Source organism: Schistocerca americana, chromosome 3, assembly GCF_021461395.2.
Source record: "Schistocerca americana isolate TAMUIC-IGC-003095 chromosome 3, iqSchAmer2.1, whole genome shotgun sequence".
Lineage (NCBI taxonomy): Eukaryota > Metazoa > Arthropoda > Insecta > Orthoptera > Acrididae > Schistocerca > Schistocerca americana.
Genome location: NC_060121.1, coordinates 990,832,395 through 990,851,822, shown reverse-complemented (window position 1 = coordinate 990,851,822; position 19,428 = coordinate 990,832,395). Strand labels below are relative to the sequence as shown.

General features: G+C 42.0%; 1 protein-coding gene across 1 annotated transcript in view; it reads left to right on the top strand.

Moving 5' to 3' along the window:
* The window catches only part of LOC124606918 (neprilysin-4-like), a 734,039-nt gene that overhangs the window by 610,890 nt on the left and 103,721 nt on the right, over window positions 1-19,428 (top strand). The window contains exon 9 of the mRNA XM_047139027.1: window positions 7,852-7,962. Within this exon, the coding sequence (XP_046994983.1) occupies window positions 7,852-7,962 (111 nt within the window). The remainder of the gene's footprint in view (window positions 1-7,851; window positions 7,963-19,428) is intronic.

The window sequence follows — 19,428 nt, the reverse complement described above, 5'->3', positions numbered from 1 at the left end:
TCGATGGCGTGTACAGGTACAGCTGCCCATGTAGCTTCAACACGATACCACAGTTCATCAAGAGTAGTGACTGGCGCATTGTGACGAGCCAGTTGCTCGGCCACCATTGACCAGACGTTTTCAGTTGGTGAGAGATCTGGAGAATGTGCTGGCCAGGGCAGCAGTCGAACATTTTCTGTATCCAGGAAGACCCGTACAGGACCTACAACGTGCGGTCATGCATTGTCCTGCTGAAATGTAGGTTTTCGCAGGGATCGAATGAAGGGTAGAGCCACGGTCGTAACACATCTGAAATGTAACGTCCACTGTTCAAAGCGCCGTCAATGCGAACAAGAGGTGACCGAGATATGTAACCAATGGCGCCCCACGCCATCACGCCGGGTGATACGCCAGTATGGCGATGACGAATACACCCTTCCAATGTGCGTTCACCGCGATGATGCCAAACACGGATGCGACAATCACGCTGCTGTAAACGGAACCTGGATTCATCCCAAAAAATGACATTTTGCCATTCGTGCACCCAGGTTCGTCGTTGTGTACACCATCGCAGGCGCTCCTGTCTGTGATGCAGCGTCAAGGGTAACCTAGCTGATACTCCATGCTGCTGCAAACGTCGTCGAACTGTTCGTGCAGATGGTTGTTGTCTTGCAAACGTCTCCAACTGTTGACTCAGGGATCGAGACGTGGCTGCACGATCCGTTACAGCCGTGCGTATAAGATGCCTGTCATCTCGACTGCTAGTGATACGTGGCCGTTGGGATCCAGCACGGCGTTCCGTATTACCCTGCTCAACCCACCGATTCCATATTCTGCTAACAGTTGTTGGTTCTCGACCAACGCGAGCAGCAATGTCGCGATACGATAAACCGCAATCGCGATAGGCTACAATCCGACCTTTATCAAAGTCTGAAACGTGATGGTACGCATTTCTCCTCCTTACACGAGGCATCACAACAACGTTTCACCAGACAACGCCGGTCAACTGCTGTTTGTGTATGAGAAATTGGTTGCAAACTTTCTTCATGTCAGCACGTTGTAGGTGTCGCCACCGGCGCCAACCTTGTCTGAATGCTCTGAGAAGTTAATAATTTGCATATCACAGCATCTCTTTCTTGTCGGTTAAATTTCGCGTCTGTAGTACGTCATCTTCGTGGTGTAGCAATTTTAATGGCCAGTAGTGTAACATTGATTACCGGTTTCGGCTTTGCAGTGATCACCTCTTGAAATGTAGAAGCGACATGTATAAGCGTGAGCTCACTGTCTGCCTACATGTCGCTGGTATATTTTTAGATCTGGTTCCGGCTGAAAAGCCGAAACCGGTAGTAAGTTTTAATAAAATTTGACCAAAACATTGACTTTTATAATCCAACCCAATACAAAGGTCACGGACCTCATCAGGAGTTCCCAAGATCATTATTTTCCATGTTTCTTTCACTCCAGTCTGTCATCAGGCTGAAAACAAAAAAAAAAAATTATAGTCACAGACTGCAGCAAAAGAAATAAATTTTCCAGTTTCTGCCTTTCTCTCTCTTTCCCTCTCTCTCTCTCTCTCTCCCTCCCTTTCTAACAAGTGCTACATGAAAATCAGTGCACTGCAGCCAACACAGTCTTAATCACTGATCGTCTTTCTTGAATACAGGACCATCATCGCATGCTGGCACTGCAATGGAATGTATCTGCTTCTACAAGAGATCTTCACAAACATTTTAAATCTTTTGGTCTTAAGCTGAAATCAAATGAAGTAGCATTATCGCACTCCGTAGCTATTTTTATCTTTTATCTGTTTTAAAGCTCGTACTAATTTCGCCGGCACTGTGTTATCCGCTACAGTATTTTCTGTGGACGTTCGTCTTCTTCCTCCATAGTTTTCCAAAGAGCTTTCTAGTATGCTAATCACTGCTCTTATTGCGTTGTTGTTGTTGTCTTCAGTCCTTAGACTGGTTTGATGCAGCTCTCCACGCTACCCTATCCTGTGCAAGCCTCTTCATCTCCCAGTACCTACTGCAACCTACATCCTTTTGAATCTGCTTAGTGTATTCATCTCTTGGTCTCCCTCTACGATTTTTACCCTCCACGCTGCCCTCCAATACTAAATTGGTGATCCCTTAATGCCTCAGAACATGTCCTACCAACCGATCCCTTCTTCTGGTCAAGTTGTGCCACAAACCTCTCTTCTCCCCAATCCTATTCAGTACTTCCTCATTAGTTATGTGGTCAACCCATCTAATCTTCAACATTCTTCTGTAGCACCACATTTCGAAAGCTTCTATTCTCTTCTTGTCCAAACTATTTATCGTCCATGTTTCACTTCCGTACATGGCTACACTCCATACAAATACTTTCAGAAATGACTTCCTGACACTTGAATCTATACTCGGTGTTAACAAATTTCTCTTCTTCAGAAACGCTTTGCTTGCCATTGCCAGTCTACATTTTATATCCTCTCTACTTCGACCATCATCAGTTATTTTACTCCCCAAATAGCAAAACTCCTTTACTACTTTAAGTACCTCATTTCCTCATCAAATTCCTTCAGCATCACCCGACTTAATTCGACTACATTAAATTATCCTCGTTTTGCTTTTGTTGTTCATCTTATATCCTCCTTTCAAGACACTGTCCATTCCATTCAACTGCTCTTCCAAGTCCTTTGCTGTCTCTGACAGAATCACAATGTCATCGGCGAACCTCAAAGTTTTTATTTCTTCTCCATGGATTTTAATACCTACTCCGAATTTTTCTTTCGTTTCCTTTACTGCTTTCTCAATATACAGATCGAATAACATCGGATTTTACCCCTGCCACCTTTAGAGTTTGAAAGAGAGTATTCCAGTTAACGTTGTCAAAAGCTTTCTCTGAGTCTACAAATGCTAGAAACGTAGGTTATCTTATTGCGTTATCTGGATTATTTCATTGTCTCTCACCTGTCTGTTGAGCTGTTTCAGTATCCTGTAAGCACCGTTCTGCCACCCGCGTACGTATGTTTCAGTATTACAAATGTAAGTGCAAGTAATAGCAGGTACGGTGATGAATATAGGGCACTTCAGAAATATCAATCTCATTAAGGCTGTGTCCAGCAGTTTCTTCGTCAAGTTTTACTCGCATGCGATGATACCCTATGGCGACGTGTAGCAACTGCGCAGAAGGTATCAAATCTGAAGAAGTTGACTGTTCAGGTGCCGAGCAAGCAATAACAAGTCATGGTTAGCGAATGAGATGGAAAAAATAAAACAAATTGACAGGAATGAGTAAAGGATTACGTAACTTTTAAAGCATACTAAAGAAGTGATATTAATAAGTGATTCGTTACTTACGAATATTTTCTGTAGTGGTAGTGATTTTACGCAACAAACATTTTAAATATAAACCTTCTCTTCAATTATTTCTCTTTCATCGAACATACAATCGCTTCAGTTTAATCCCCCCCTCCCCCCCCCCCCCCCCCCCCCATGAACCATGGACCTTGCCGTTGGTGGTGAGGCTTGCGTGCCTCAGCGATACAGATAGCCGTATCGTAGGTGCAACCACAACGGAGGGGTATCTATGAGAGGCCAGACAAACATGTGGTTCCTGAAGAGGGGCAGCAGCCTTTTCAGTAGTTGCAGGGGCAACAGTCTGGATGATTGACTGATCTGGCCTTGTAACAGTAACCAAAATGGCCTTGCTGTTCTGGTACTGCGAACGGCTGAAAGCAAGGGGAAACTACAGCCGTAATTTTTCAAATGGTTCAAATGGCTCTGAGCACTATGGGACTTTACATCTATGGTCATCAGTCCCCTACAACTTAGAACTACTTAAACCTAACTAACCTAAGGACATCACACAACACCCAGTCATCACGAGGCAGAGAAAATCCCTGACCACGCCGGGAATCGAACCCGGGATCCCGGGCGTGGGAAGCGAGAACGCTACCGCACGACCACGAGCTGCGGACCCGTAATTTTTCCCGAGGGCATGCAGCTTTACTGTATGATTAAATGATGATGGCGTCCTCTTGGATAAAATATTCCGGAGGTAAAATAGTCCCCCATTCGGATCTCCGGGCGGGGACTACTCAAGAGGACGTTATCACGAGAAAGAAAACTGGCATTCTACGGATCGGAGCGTGGAATGCAGATCCCTTAATCGGGCAGGTAGGTTAGAAAATTTAAGAAGGGAAATGGATAGGTTAAAGTTAGATATAGTGGGGATTAGTGAAGTTCGGTGGCAGGAGGAACAAGACTTTTAGTCAGGCGAATACAGGGTTATAAATACAAAATCAAATGGAGGTAATGCAGGAGTAGGTTTAATAATCAATAAAAAATAGGAGTGCGGGTAAGCCACTACAAACAGCATAGTGAACGCATTATTGTGGCCAAGATAGACACAAAGCCCATGCCTACTACAGTAGTACAAGTTTATATGCCAACTAGCTCTGCAGATGATGAAGAAATTGATGAAATTTATGATGAGATAAAAGAAATTATTCAGGTAGTGAAGGGAGACGAAAATTTAATAGTCATGCGTGACTGGAATTCGAGAGTAGGAAAAGGGAGAGAAGGAATGATAATAGGTGAATATGGATTGGGGCCAAGAAATGAAAGACGAAGCCGCCTGGTAGAATTTTGTGCAGAGCATAACTTCATTATAGCTAACACTTGGTTCAAGAATCATGAAAGAAGGTTGTATACATGGAAGAACCCTGGAGATACTAAGAGGTATCACATAGATTATATAATGGTAAGGCAGAGATTTAGGAACCAGGTTTTAAATTGTAAGACATTTCCAGGGGCAGATGTGGACTCTGACCACAATCTATTGGTTATGAACTGTAGATTAAAACTGAAGAAACTGCAAAAAGGTGTGAATTTAAGGAGATGGGACCTGGATAAACTGACTAAACCAGAGGTTGTACAGAGTTTCGGGGAGAGCATAAGGGAACAATTCACACGAATGGGGGAAAGAAATACAGTAGAAGAAGAATGGGTAGCTTTGAGGGATGAAATAGTGAAGGCAGTAGAGGAACAAATAGGTACAAAGACGAGGGCTAGTAGAAACTCTTGGGTAACAGAAGAAACATTGAATTTAATTCATGAAAGGAGAAAATGTAAAAATGCAGTAAGTGGAACAGGCAAAAAGGAATAGAAACGTCTCAAAAATGAGATCGACAGGAAGTGCAGAATGGCTAAGCAGGGATGGCTAGAGGACAAATGTAAGGATGTAGAGGCTTTCTCACTAGGGGTAAGATAGATGTTGCCTACAGGAAAATTAAAGAGACCTTTGGAGAAAAAAGAGCCACTTGTATGAATATCAAGAGCTTTGATGGAAACCCAGTTCTAAGCAAAGAAGGGAAAGCAGAAAGGTGGAAGGAGTATATAGAGAGTCTATACAAGAGCGATGTTCTTGAGGACAATATTATGGAAATGGAAGAGGATGTAGATGAAGATGAAATGGGAGATATGATACTGCGTCAAGAGTTTGACAGAGCACTGAAAGACCCGAGTCGAAACAAGGCCCCCGGAGTAAACAACATTCCATTGAAACTACTGACAGCCTTGGGAGAGCCAGTCCTGACAAAACTCTACCATCTGGTGAGCAAGATGTATGAGACAGGCGAAATACCCTCAGACTTCAAGAAGAATACAATAATTCCAAACCCAAAGAAAGCAGGTATTGACAGATGTGAAAATTACCGAACTATCAGTTTAATAAGTCATAGCTGCAAAATACTAACGCGAATTCTTTACAGACGAATGGAAAAACTGATAGAAGCCGACCTTGTGGAAGATCAGTTTGGATTCCGTAGAAATGTTGGAACACGTGAGGCAATACTGACCCTACGACGTATCTTAGAAGAAAGATTAAGGAAAGGCAAACCTACGTTTCTAGCATTTGTAGACTTAGAGAAAGCTTTTGACAATGTTGATTGGAATGCTCTCTTTCAAATTCTGAAGGTGGCAGAGGTAAACTACAGGGAGCGAAAGGCTATTTACAATTTGTACAGAAAGCAGATGGCAGTTATAAGAGTCGAGGGATATGACAGGGAAGCAGTGGTTGGGAAGGGAGTGAGACAGGTTTGTAGCCTATCCCCAATGTTATTCGATCTGTATATTGACCAAGCAATAAAGCAAACAAAAGAAAAGTTCGGAGTAGGTATTAAAATCCATGGAGAAGAAATAAAAACTTTGAGGTTCGCCGATGACATTGTAATTCTGTCAGAGACAGCAAAGGACTTGGAAGAGCAGTTGAACGGAATGGACAGTGTCTTGAAAGGAGGATGTAAGATGAACATCAACAAAAGCAAAACGAGGATATTGGAATGTAGTCGAATTATGTCGGGTTATGCTGAGGGAATTAGATTAGGAAATGAGACACTTAAAGTAGTAAAGGAGTTTCGCTATTTGGGGAGTAAAATAACTGATGATGGTCGAAGTAGAGAGGATATCAAATGTAGACTGGCAATGGCAAGGAAAGCGTTTCTGAAGAAGAAAAACTTGTTAACATCGAGTATAGATTTAAATGTCAGGAAGTCGTTTCTGAAAGTATTTGTATGGAGTGTAGCCATGTATGGAAGTGAAACATGGACGATAAATAGTTTGAACAAGAAGAGAATAGAAGCTTTCGAAATGTGATGCTACAGAAGAGTGCTGAAGATTAGATGGGTAGATCACGTATACTAATGAGGAGGTATTAAATAGAATTGGGGAGAAGAGGAGTTTGCGGCATAACTTGACAAGAAGAAGGGACCGGATGGTAGGGCATATTGTGAGGCATCAAGGGATCACAAATTTAGCATTGGAGGGCAGCGTGGAGGGTAAAATTCGTAGAGGGAGACCAGGAGATGAATACACTAAGCAGATTCAATAGGATGTAGGTTGCAGTAAGTACTGGGAGATGAAGAAGCTTGCACAGGATACAGTAGCATGGAGAGCTGCATCAAACCAGTCTCAGGACTGAAGACAACAACAACAACAACATATGCGTATTAAAACACTCTCAAATTTAAAAGCCATGACGTCCAATCCACTAACTATAATACAAGAAAAAAGATAAAAAGTCGATAATTGTGTATCGACGTTTACAAAAACTTGACATATACATATTGGATATATCGAAATTTGAAATTGCTTCATATTCTTTGTAAATTTACCACGCCTTAACTTCGCTGTAAAGTGCCTTTTATATAAGAAGCTGGTCGATGGAAAAAGTCTTTAACGAAAATTTCGCATCTTAACCAATTCGTGTCTCAGCAAATTTGAGTATTCTCAGAACTTCTGGTCGTAAAGAAGAATTTAAGCCTTTTGACTCAAAAGTTAAACTCAAAAATTTATTAAGAGACAGGTATTTTAAAATATAATATTCCTGACTGACCACTCTGAATGCACTAGACGCTCGTTAGTTCCCTGAAGAACTCAAAACAAAAAAGTTTACAGAGATCAGTATTACGTAAGTTATATCCCAGACGTTTTACAAGCAGTTCTTTAGCACGCCCCTCTTTTACTATGGCTTAATATGGCATATCCTTCCCATCGTAATTCACGATAGATGTCATGCTCATTTACTTCACACTTTAATGTGCAATATTATCAAGAATCACTGTTTTGTTCCTTGCCTCCTCCTCTTTCTTTAAGCTGATACCAGCTTCCTACGTACATTATTACTATTATTGTCGATCATTGCCGCCCAACCACCGCTTCTCTCTCTCTCTCTCTCTCTCTCTCTCTCTCTCTCTCTCTCCCTGTCTCTCTCTAGACAACAGACACAAACACACACACACATTATAAGTGGAAAAAGGAGCTCATTTTTTATAAGCACGCAAAAAGGAAAATGGGTGATTTCAACGTACAACTGAGATTTGTTTGCCGACAGATAATGACGTCGACGGAGGCACGGAGGGACACCCGCAGCCTGTTCCACGAGATGCACATTCCAGACCTGCAGCTAGTTATGGACTCTCCAGGGGACGGCAAAAACCCAAAGGTGAGTACAAACAACATCCCCTCTGTACCAACAGGACACACGAATACCTTTAAACAGCACAATAACACCAGATAAAACTTTATCGTATTGACCGTCTACAGCAAATAAGTATTTTCATTCAAAAAGCCCTGCTTTCCAGATTATGGGCTACTGGAAGTGTATACAGAGTATACATTCCTCAGTCTTGTATTACTAGAACACTCAGGTACAGAAATTCACTCGTATCAACGCTACTGTGGAAGACACACAACCCATAGAACAAGACATATTCTCCAGTGGCTATACCACAATTGATGATGTACACACCCTGCATCAAGTAGTTACTAGAGCCGTGAAATACGAAATGTCATTGGGCGTATCCTTTGTTGATTTTAAAAAGGCTTTTGATTCTGTCGCCCACATTGCAGTCATATAGGCAGTGACCCTAAAAGCAAGGCACGTAAACATGTTATGTAACATCTACGATACCTCCATGGTTTCTGTCAGCGTACGAAAATGAAGTAATTTTCCACTGGAAGAGGAGTAAAGCAAGGTTACACTAATCCGCGAAACCATCCAAGGCAGTCGTCGAAAATGTTATGTTAAAGACTATTTGGAAATAATGGGGAATTAGAATAAGTGTAAAAAGACTAACTAACTTCAGAATTGCTGATGATATAGTAATCCTAGCGAACAATATGACAGAACTGCCATGTTCTATACAAGATTGATCAAATAGTTGCGAGAAAGTGGGCCTCTCCGAAACAACTATTATGCGCAACAAGTGAATAACTACAAGATCAATAATAGTGAACAATAACCGTTTACAAAATGTTGACGAATATGTTTATTTGGAAGAGTTAATTGATACTAATATCTCTTGAAACCTGAAACTTCAGGCCGATTCAAGCTATGTTGTAGGACTCATCGAAGAAACGGAACCATTTTTAAATCTAATGTGTCAGTAAAGTTACAAATGTTTGTTTTCTCCTGGATTAAGATATAAGAAACCTGGATTTTACACGAGGTTTTCGAAAGACAATTTCTAACAGCTCAGAGAGCTAGGTCTCGCTAAAAACTACCAGAAAAGAAGTAAAAACATAAGGGCAATAACATTAGTTCAGGATGTTCGGAAAATAGAGATGTGTAGGCACGAAGAAATGACTGAAGACAGAGAAAGCCTCAAAGTGAAGTACCAGAGAAAGACGAAGACCACAAAGCACACCAGCCGACTGTTGTCATAAGAAATGATGAAAGTCACAGGCTTCAGTTGGCAGAGGACGGCAGGAGAAAGAGAATAGAGACTGAAATTGAGCCACGTAAAGGTTAAATTAACTGAACAATAATAAAATAAATACGTTATGAAAAAGATTCTATACCGTCTTTGCCAGCAGTTGGAGACAGAGGGGTATGAGGGTGGCAAGGAGTGGGGGGGGGGGGAGGGGGGAAGGGGAATACAGAGTGAACAATAGATGGAAGGGGCGATATTAATTACAGCCCGTATGAGACGGCAGCTGTTCCATTAGCTTAAGGTGCCAGTGCAGTGTTCCCGTTTCGCACATGGACACAACGGAGCAACTAATTACGCTCTGAGGTTTTCGCCCGCAGGTGATTTTATTATTTGGCGCTGATGGCTTTGGTACTGGAAGCAGAGCAACCAATAACTACTTTTTTTGTGTTTCTGTGTTTCGTAAATTCTGCATTTCATAAAAGACTATTGCTCTGCTGGTAGTATATTATTAATTTAAAAATCCCCGTTAGAAATAAGTCCCGATCATCCATACTGTCGTAAATATGTACCACTGTTCAGTTTCAGAGCACATTAACTCAAAAAACGAGTACAAAAATGCAGCAGGACAGTCGAACCACAAATGAATGTTTTCGATATGGATGTATCCCAATCCCTACCAAACGCAGTTCCTGAGAAGGCAACCTAATATATAGAGCCAGGTGGGACGTTATAGCAAAGTAAGGCTGAACGAGGGCCATAGTGAAACTCGTCAGCAATCGATTGTAATAACTGTGATTTCAGTAACGTAATTAAAACGACCGTGCCGCGCGGGGTAGCCGAGCGTCTGGGGCGCCTTGTCACGGTTCGCGCGGCTCCCCCCGTCGGAGGTTTGAGTCCTCCCTCGGGCATGGGTGTGTGTTGTCCTTAGCGTGTGTTAGTTTAAGTTAGATTAAGTAGTGTGTAATCTTAGGGACCGAAGACCTCAGCAGTTTTGTCCCACAGAAGTTACGACAAATTTCCAGTTTCCTGAAACGACCGCTTTCTTGGAATCTATAGACTTCACGCTACTGAAGCACTGTGATGTCAACTTCATGCTATTCTGTCGAAAAGTGGCGCGGTGAAATTGCGGTTGTATAAAAATATGGTTTAATTATTACAATACATTAAAAACAGAAATCAGTCATTTTTAATAATAACGCTTTTTATTAAGAAAAAATAGCGTCATTACCGGCTTCGAACCTACAGTTTCATCTTCAGGTGGCTGTCCACGTTTAAAAATTGATTTAGCTTACTTTGATTATTACGAAAATGACGGCTATTCTTCATTGTGACAAAGTTATCCCCACCCCTCTCAGAAGCATCACTCCAACGAAATACAGCAAACATCGCATGTACACTCTAAGCTGAATGTAGTTTTCAACGTCAAAACCCGTATAACGATGTACCTGCCGGCTCGAAACGAGTAACGGCACAATTCGTTCATAATGACAGTGGCACGTAAAGTGCCCTCCGCCACACACCGTTGGGTGGCTTGCGGAGTATAAATGTAGATGTAGACAGTAAATGGTATTATTGTAAGTGACTGGTTGTAAGAATTAACGGAGTGGCATCGAATTTTTCGAATCCACAATAAACTTAGTTTCCCTACAACTGGCTAAGTAAGTCCGTTGCAAGGTTAGAAGAAGACAGGAATACAGCAGTGTACACCAATTGATCAAAAGCATCCTGAGACCCGTATGTAATGCGGAATTGACTACTATGTGTCACGTGAGTCGGACCCGACAGTATAAAAGGATGCAGAGAGGATTGTGTTTCGCTCGGGAGAGCTGAAAGAAAGGGGGCTAGTCATTGAATGTCACCCGGCTAACAGATCTATCAGGGACACATCAACCCATCTAAAACTGCACAAGTCGACAGTTCGTGAAATGATTATGAAGCGGAAACACGAAGGAACAATTGCAACTAAAGCAAGGTCAGGAAAAACCTCGTGTATTAACGAACAGGGACAGCGGAGCACTACGGAGTGTGGTTTTAGAAACATCCCATAAAATCAGCGAAAGTAATCACTCGAGAAGTAAAAAATGGTGCCAGCTATCCAGCTAGCACAATGCCAGTGCTTTCGTAGTTTGAAAGAGGGGGGTGCCATGGTCGAGCATAAATTACTCTAGTCCAGTGCATCCCAATCTTCCTTAGACCATCACCACTGAGTACAATCAGACATTAGCTAGTACCCGCACCCCCCACACACTGCCGTCTTCTCTACTCGTACATCTATCTAAATCTAAATGGATACTCTTTAAACCATATTTAAGTGCCTAGCAGAGGGTTCATCGAACCTCCTTCACAATTCTCTATTACACCAATCTCGTATAGCGCGCGGAAAAAATGAACATCTATATCTTTCCGAGTGAGCCCTGACTTCCCTTACTTGAACGTGGTGATCGTTTCTCGCTATGTAGGTCAGCGTCAACAAAATATTTTCGCATACGGAGGAGAATGTTGGTAATCGGAATTTCGTGAGAAGATTCCTCCACAACGAAAAACACGTTTCCTTTAATGATGTCCATCCCAAATCCTGTATCATTTCTCTGACACTCTCTCCCCTGTTTCGCTATAATACAAAACGTGCTGCCCTTCATCGAACTTCTTCGACATACTCTGTCAATCCTATCTGGTTAAGGATCCCTCACCGTGCAGCATTATTCTGAAAGAGGACGGACAAGCGTATTGTAGGCAGTCTCCTTAGAAGGTCTGTTACATTTTCTACGTGTCCTCCCAATAAAACGCAGTCTTTGATTAGCCTTCCTCAAAACATTTTCTATGTGTTCCTTCCAATTTAAGTTGTTCCAATAGTACTTCCTAGGTATTTAGTTGAATTTACGGTGTTTACACTTGACTGATATATCGTGTAACCGAAGTTTAACAGATTCCTTTTAGCACTCATGCTGATAACACTTTTCGTTATTTAGGGTCACTCGCCAATTTTCGCACCATACAGATATCTTTTCTAAATAGTTTTGCAATTTGTTTTGATCTCCTGATGACTTTACTAGTCGATAAATGACAGCGCCATCTGCAAACAACCTAAGAGACTTGCTCAAATTGTCTCCCAAATCGTTTATATAGATAAGGAAGAGTACAGGGCCTATAACACTGCATTCGGGAACGCCAGAAATCACTTCTGTTTTACTCTATGATTCTCCGTCAATTACTAGGAACTGTGACCTCTCTGACAGGAAATCACTGATCTAGTCACATATCTGAGACGATATTCCATGTTGTTGTTGTGGTCTTCAGTCCTGAGACTGGCTCGATGCAGCTCTCCATGCTCCTCCATCCTGTGCAAGCTTCTTCATCAGCCAGTACCTACTGCAACCCACATCCTTCTGAATCTGCTTAGTGTATTCATCTCTTGGTCTCCCTCTACGATTTTTACCCTCCACGCTGCCCTCCAGTACTAAATTGGCGATCCCTTGATGCCTCAGAACATGTCCTACCAACCGTCCCTTCTTCTAGTCAAGTTGTGCCACAAATTTCTCTTCTCCCCAATTCTATTCAAAACCTCCTCATTAGTTATGTGATCTACCCATCTAATCTATAGGATTCTTCTGTAGCACCGGATTTAGAAAGCTTCTATTCTCTTCTTGTCCAAAGTATTAATCGCCCATGTTTCACTTCCATACATGGCTACACTCCATACAAATACCTTCAGAAACGACTTCCTGACACTTAAATTTATATTCGATCTTAACAAATTTTTCTTCTTCAGAAACGCTTTCCTTGTGACAGCCAGTCTTCATTTTATATCCTCTCTACTTCGACCATCATCAGTTATTTTGCTCCCCAAATAGCAAAACTCATATGCCACTTTAAGTGTCTCATTACCTAATCTAATTCCCTCAGCATCACCCGACTTAATTCGACTACATTCCATTATCCTCGTTTTGCTTTTGTTGATGTTCATCTTATATCCTCCTTTCAAAACATTGTCCATTCTGTTCAACTGCTCTTCCAGGACCCTTGCTGTCTCTGACCGAATGCAGAAATACGGAATCCATTTGAAATCCGTTGTCAATAGCACTCAATCCTTCATGCGAGTAAAGAGCTAGTTGTGTTTCACAGGAACGATGTTTTCTAAAGCCATGTTGACTGAGTGTCAATAGACCGTTTTTATTTGTTTTTTTTTTCGAGTTAATTCATAATGCTCGGACGAAATATATGTTCCAAAATCCTGCTGCATATCGACGTTAATGATACAGGCCTGTAATTTAGTTGGCCCTTCCCCAAATTATCACCACCTTGGCAAGTAACTAAACTGTAGAATGAAAGTCTTTTCTTGGAACACTTTTATTTTCAAAATGATGAAAGATGAATAATATTTAGTTTGTGTCTGTGTGTGTGTCTGTGTGTGTTTTATAATGAATGACGAATGAATTTGTGGTGCGTCGCAAGTTCTACCCACAACTTCTTCTCAAAAAAGAAAGCTAACGATCCACAGTACAAAACATGCTACCCCTGCATTACTCCTATCCACTACGGCACTTGGTTGACCTATACACTGCAACCCCATCTATATTCGAAAAAGTTCAGATGAGTGCTCTATTCTTACTGTTCGTAAAGATGTTGGAATTCTGAGGAAATTAATTGTAAGCTACGAGGAAACAACGATGGTACATAAGATGTGCAAGAAACGAGAGGGGAAAGCAAGAACAGAAGTCCAAGAATGGAGTGGTCAGATTGGATTGGGTATAAGAACACTTTCCCAGACTGAAATCAGGAAAGAGTTTTCTCCGAACAACTGAAGCAGTTGTATCATTACTTTCCGCTCACCGAATGGAGCTGTAGCGAAACAATATACCTACAGGACATATTCAAAACATAAAGAAAAAGTTTCATCTAGTTTTCCATCTGTCGATGCTGCATAAAATCACTTGACATGCACAGGCATTGCGGGAGTCACTACACCCATCAAACAAAAACAACAAGAAAAAATACTTTGCCCATCATGTGCTTTTACCTCTGGTTCTTCCCATATACACTGACCACATTTTAATAGTAATAATGCAGTTTTAATGCACAAGATCTCAAATTTAAATGTCGATGAACAAGCTGGTAGTTACCGTATAAGCTACTAACAACATAAAGATGGAAAATTTTAACAGTAGATTGGGAAAAAACGCCAATTTTTTTCAGTACTATGTTAAGTACACTGGAATTAAACGTTCTATCCACGTTTAGGACAACAGAGGTTGAACACTGACTCAGGTGGTAAATGGCTGTGGAACACATGGGGTGGGAGAGTGGGGGGGGGGGGGGGGGGGCAGGGTGACTGGAATACTTAAACACTGCATAGGAGTACATCCTGCATCATACGCCTTGAGTCTTGGAACCAGAAATGCACTGAGAGATTTCACTGTTGGAGCCACTGTAATCTCTGCCGACAGTCGCCACTGCTACTCCAGTTAGATTTGGGTGACTCTATTTGTTCTTCGACATTCGCTTTTCTGATCAAGACAATGGTGGATACTGCCAATAGCTGGGTATTTCATAGTGACTTAACGCGAGAACGTTGAATACAAGAAGATTCGCCCCGCGAAAAACTTCGCGATTGTAAACAGGTACTTCTTAAAAGCCGCCACACTTTACCTTCTGTGGGTTTCGATTCACGGCCGGGCCTGGGATTTTCTCCGCCTGGGGACTGGGTGTTTGTGTTGTCCTGATCGTTTCATCGACATTCGGGAGAAGTGGCGAGACTGGACAGTGAAACGAGTGGGAATTTGTACGGGTGCTGATAACCACGCAGTTCAGCGTCACGCAAACCAAGTATCATCATCGTCATTATCATCTTTACCTTGTGGCTGCTAATTTTTATTCAAATTCATGTGTTTACCTGACGTTATATATACAACCATCAACGATGAACAAAAATATTGTTTATCACGTGGCAACTACGTGCTACATTGTAATACCGTGTATTGAGTAGCATACCATGTTTTCTGTTCGTAATGTTTCGTCAACCAGAGTTATTATTAGTGTTGGTGCGGTGTCGATCTTTTGCGCTCTGTGGAATTCCTCGCGTGGCTACCATCGTTGGTTCGTATTGCATTGTCACGACTGAAAAGGAGATTACGTGCGGGATCTGCGAAAGAGCGACATAGTGTACAGACAGCAGAGAGCGTGAAACTTCCTGGCAGATTAAAACTGTGTGCCGGACCGATACTCGAACTCTACTAGAGCACTTGCCCGCGAAAGGCGAAGGTCCCGAGTTCGAGTCTCGATCCGGCACACAGTTTTAATCTGCCAGGAATCTTCATATCAGAACACACTCCGCTGCAGAGTGAAAATCTCATTCTGGAAACATCCCCCAAGCTGTGACTAAGCCATGACTCCGCAATATCCTTTCTTTCAGGAGTGCTAGATCTGCAAGGTTCGCAGGAGAGCTTAAGTAAAGTTTGGAAGGTAGAAGACAAGATACTGGTAGAAGTAAAGCTGTGAGGACGCGGCGTGAGTCGTGCTTGGGTAGCTCAGATGGTAGAGCACTTGCCCGCGAAAGGCAAAGGTCCCGAGTTCGAGTCTCGGTCCGGCACACAGTTTTAATCTGCCAGGAAGTTTCATATCAGCGCACACACTGCTGCAGAGTGAAAAATCTCATTCTGCAAGCAAAGAGTATGGTCTGAGCACATCTTGTCAATTGTAATTCATTATGACTGTATTGTTGAAGAGGAAAAAAATGTCTCACCTGACGTGCATGGTGAGACTTAATACAGCTGAGAATAACCTGTATTTCTACTCTCGTTATCAAGTCAATGACATGGCGTATTTGTAGCTTATGAGAGGTTCCGGAATGTGACTTCGGTGACGATTTCTTATCCTACTGCTTTCGACAAATTAAGCCGATGATATATTGCCTAAGTAGTGCGTTCTGCAACAACTTAGAAAAACTATTCCGAAAGAGTTAATTGAAGTGAACTGTAATGACTAAAATAATCTAAACACGACAAAAATATTGAGAATGAAAAAGTATAGCTGTTACTTAAGAATGAAGCGAAAGACAAACTGGCCTATTGGAAACGAATGTGAATAAAAACTGGCTGTTAAAAGCGGAAAAAATGACAACTTTTAATATGTCTGTAGAGGCTGCGGAACCACCATATAAGAAAACCTATAAATGAGGATTTTCAAAGCTGCTCTTTGGACGTACGAGCTGTGTGCCTAGCCAGCTGCTTCATCTTCTTCGGTGTTTCCTAAATACTACACACACTGTTGTATTTGTTGTGGTTTCTTATGTTGTGTTGCAATATTATTTGGACGAGATTTTTGTTTGTAGTGTTGGCTTTCAAGCAATGCACTGTTAACTAAACTCATCGTTTGCTTAATATGCCGAGTGACGGAATCTTGGTAAAGCGCTATTAAAGCTCTTTAATTGCGAGTTCTTGAGTCTGTAAAAAATCGCAGTGTGGCCTCAGGTTCGTTCGTCGCGTCTTCAGCGTCTCTCCAAACCCACGTGAGCGTAGATATCTGAAACTCTCTAGATATTCATGAGAATATAATGGTAGAAGAATAATTAATTTCGAGTCTCACCTATTAATGAGTTGAGGTGAGCTCTTTTATTTCTTTTGATACAATACAATACTGTCTATCTATAGAGCTGTAGTAGTTTCAAGATAACCTTAACGAGAACAATAGTCAGAAGAACAATAGTCAGAATAATTAACATTCCAACATCGCTCAGTGTCAAACACTCATTTCACTAATAAAACTATTCGTGTTAAATTATGACATTACAAAACCACCTTCGCCTGTTACTAATTTTGCATTTAGGACACTATTATCTCGTGATTCTGACGGTTGTTGGAACGCCGCCTGACGAAGTTGTCATTGCAGCCTTCAGTACTAACAACAAGTGCAAGTGACGTCATTTACTCCTTCTGCTACTCGCTAAATGAGCGCAATTCTGTATTCACTTCTGTTCACAACTTATTTCTTTCATCTTATCCATCCCTAATCCCAACCAAGATATCTGCGTCTTTAACCGCGTTCTTCTTCATCCCTATGGACAGCTCTGAATTGAAACCGAAAAGACTCTGATTTAATGGCTTTTAATATTCATATTCCCTGTCGTCCTCGGCGCTCGTTCTTCCGGATAATTTAAATGGATTTGGTGTCATGCCAGGGGGGCCGAGCGCAGAGCGGTAATAATTTTACGGAGATACTTGCATCTCGTAGCAGAATTCATTAATTTTTCTTTGTTATGTAGAAATGGTCAAAATGACGCATTAAGCGGTTTTCTTGAGACGTTCTTAGCCTGTTGTAAAAGTAAAAAAAAAAAAAGGAGTGAATTCCTCGGAAACCCTTTGCACCCATTGAGTCTCACCTCCTCCGCGTTTAATACATTCCGCGCAGCGCTGCTCTGTGATTTATGTCTTCCATGTAGAACGATCTGTAAGAGACGTTCTGGAAAGGAGAAAGAAAGAGAGAGGGAAATCTCGTCCGGGGCTTTGAAAACCTCTGACTCGACGAAAAATATGGCTCGAGCTGATGCAAAGACGAAGGGCGCGTACTCAGTTCAGAAGGATGGGAAAAGAGTGTGCAGCAGAGCACACAAAGTTACTATCGCAAGTATATCTAGTTATACGATACTGTCATCCACATATACATTTACATCATGCTCCGCAACCCACCTAGCGGCGTGTGGCGGGGAGTATTTCTAGTAGCATTAACTATATCTCCCTTCCCTATTGCACTCGCGAACTATCGGTAAGTTTCTGTATTGGTCCCAATTCCTCGAATTTTCTTATTATGGTAATTTCGCGAGATGTATGTAGGACGAAGCAATATGTTGTCCGACTGGTAAAAGTCCTCTCTCGAAATTTCGATAGTAAACCTCTCCCTGATGCGCAACGCCTCTCTTGTAATGTCTGCCACTGTAGTTTGTTGAGCATATATGTAACGCTCTCGCGCCGATCTAACGGCCCCGTGGCGAACCGCGCCGCTCTTCGTTGGATCTTCTCTATCTCTTCTATCAGCCCTGTCTGATAAGGATCGCAAACTGATGAACAATACTCAACAATCGGTCGAACATGCGCCTTGTAAGCCACTTCCTTCTAACACTCTTCCTATGAATCTCAATCTGGCATCTGGTTTTCCTGCTGTTTCTTTTATATTTTCAAATGGTTCAAATGCCTCTGAGCACTATGGGACTCAACATCTTAGGTCGTAAGTCCCCTAGAACTTAGAACTACTTAAACCTAACTAACCTAAGGACATCACACACACCTATGCCCGAGGCACGATTCGAACCTGCGACCGTAGCAGTCCCGCGGGTCCGGACTGTAGCGCCCAGAACCGCACGGGCACCGCGGCCGGCTTTTATGTTTTCATTCCACTTAATGTCGCTCTGGATTGTTACTCCTAGATATTTTACTGTAGGTACTGTTTCCTGCAATTAGCCGTCAATCGTGTAGTTCTACAGTAATGGATTTCTTTTGCTGTGTACGCACAATATGGTAGTTTTATTTACATTTAAGGTCAATTTCCAGAGTTTGCACCATTCATCAATCCTTGCAGGTCGTTCTGCACATCTATACTGTCTTCTAACATTGCTACTTTCTTACAAACAAGCATATCATCTGCGAACGGTCTTAAGGAGCTTATGACGCTTTCTACTAGATCATTTATAAACACTGTACATCTACATCTATCTACATGATTACTCTGCAATTCACATTTAAGTGCTTGGCAGAGGGTTCATCGAACCACAATCATACTATCTCCCTACCATTCCACTCCCGAACAGCGCGCGGGAAAAACGAACACCTAAACCTTTCTGTTCGAGCTCTGATTTCTCTTATTTTAATTTGATGATCATTCCTGCCTATGTAGGTTGGGCTCAACAAAATATTTTCGCATTTGGAAGAGAAAGTTGGTGACTGAAATTTCGTAAATAGATCTCGCCGTGACGAAAAACGTATTTGCTTTAATGACTTCCATCCTAACTCGCGTATCATATCTGCCACACTCTTTCCCCTATTACGTGATAATACAAAACGAGCTGCCCTTTTTTGCACCCTTTCGATGTCCTCCGTCAATCCCACCTGGTAAGGATCCCACACCGCGTAGCAATATTCTAACAGAGGACGAACGAGTGTAGTGTAAGCTGTCTCTTTAGTGGACTGGTTGCATCCTCTAAGTGTCCTGCCAATGAAACGCAACCTTTGGCTCGCCTTCCCCACAATATTGTCTATGTGGTCTTTCCA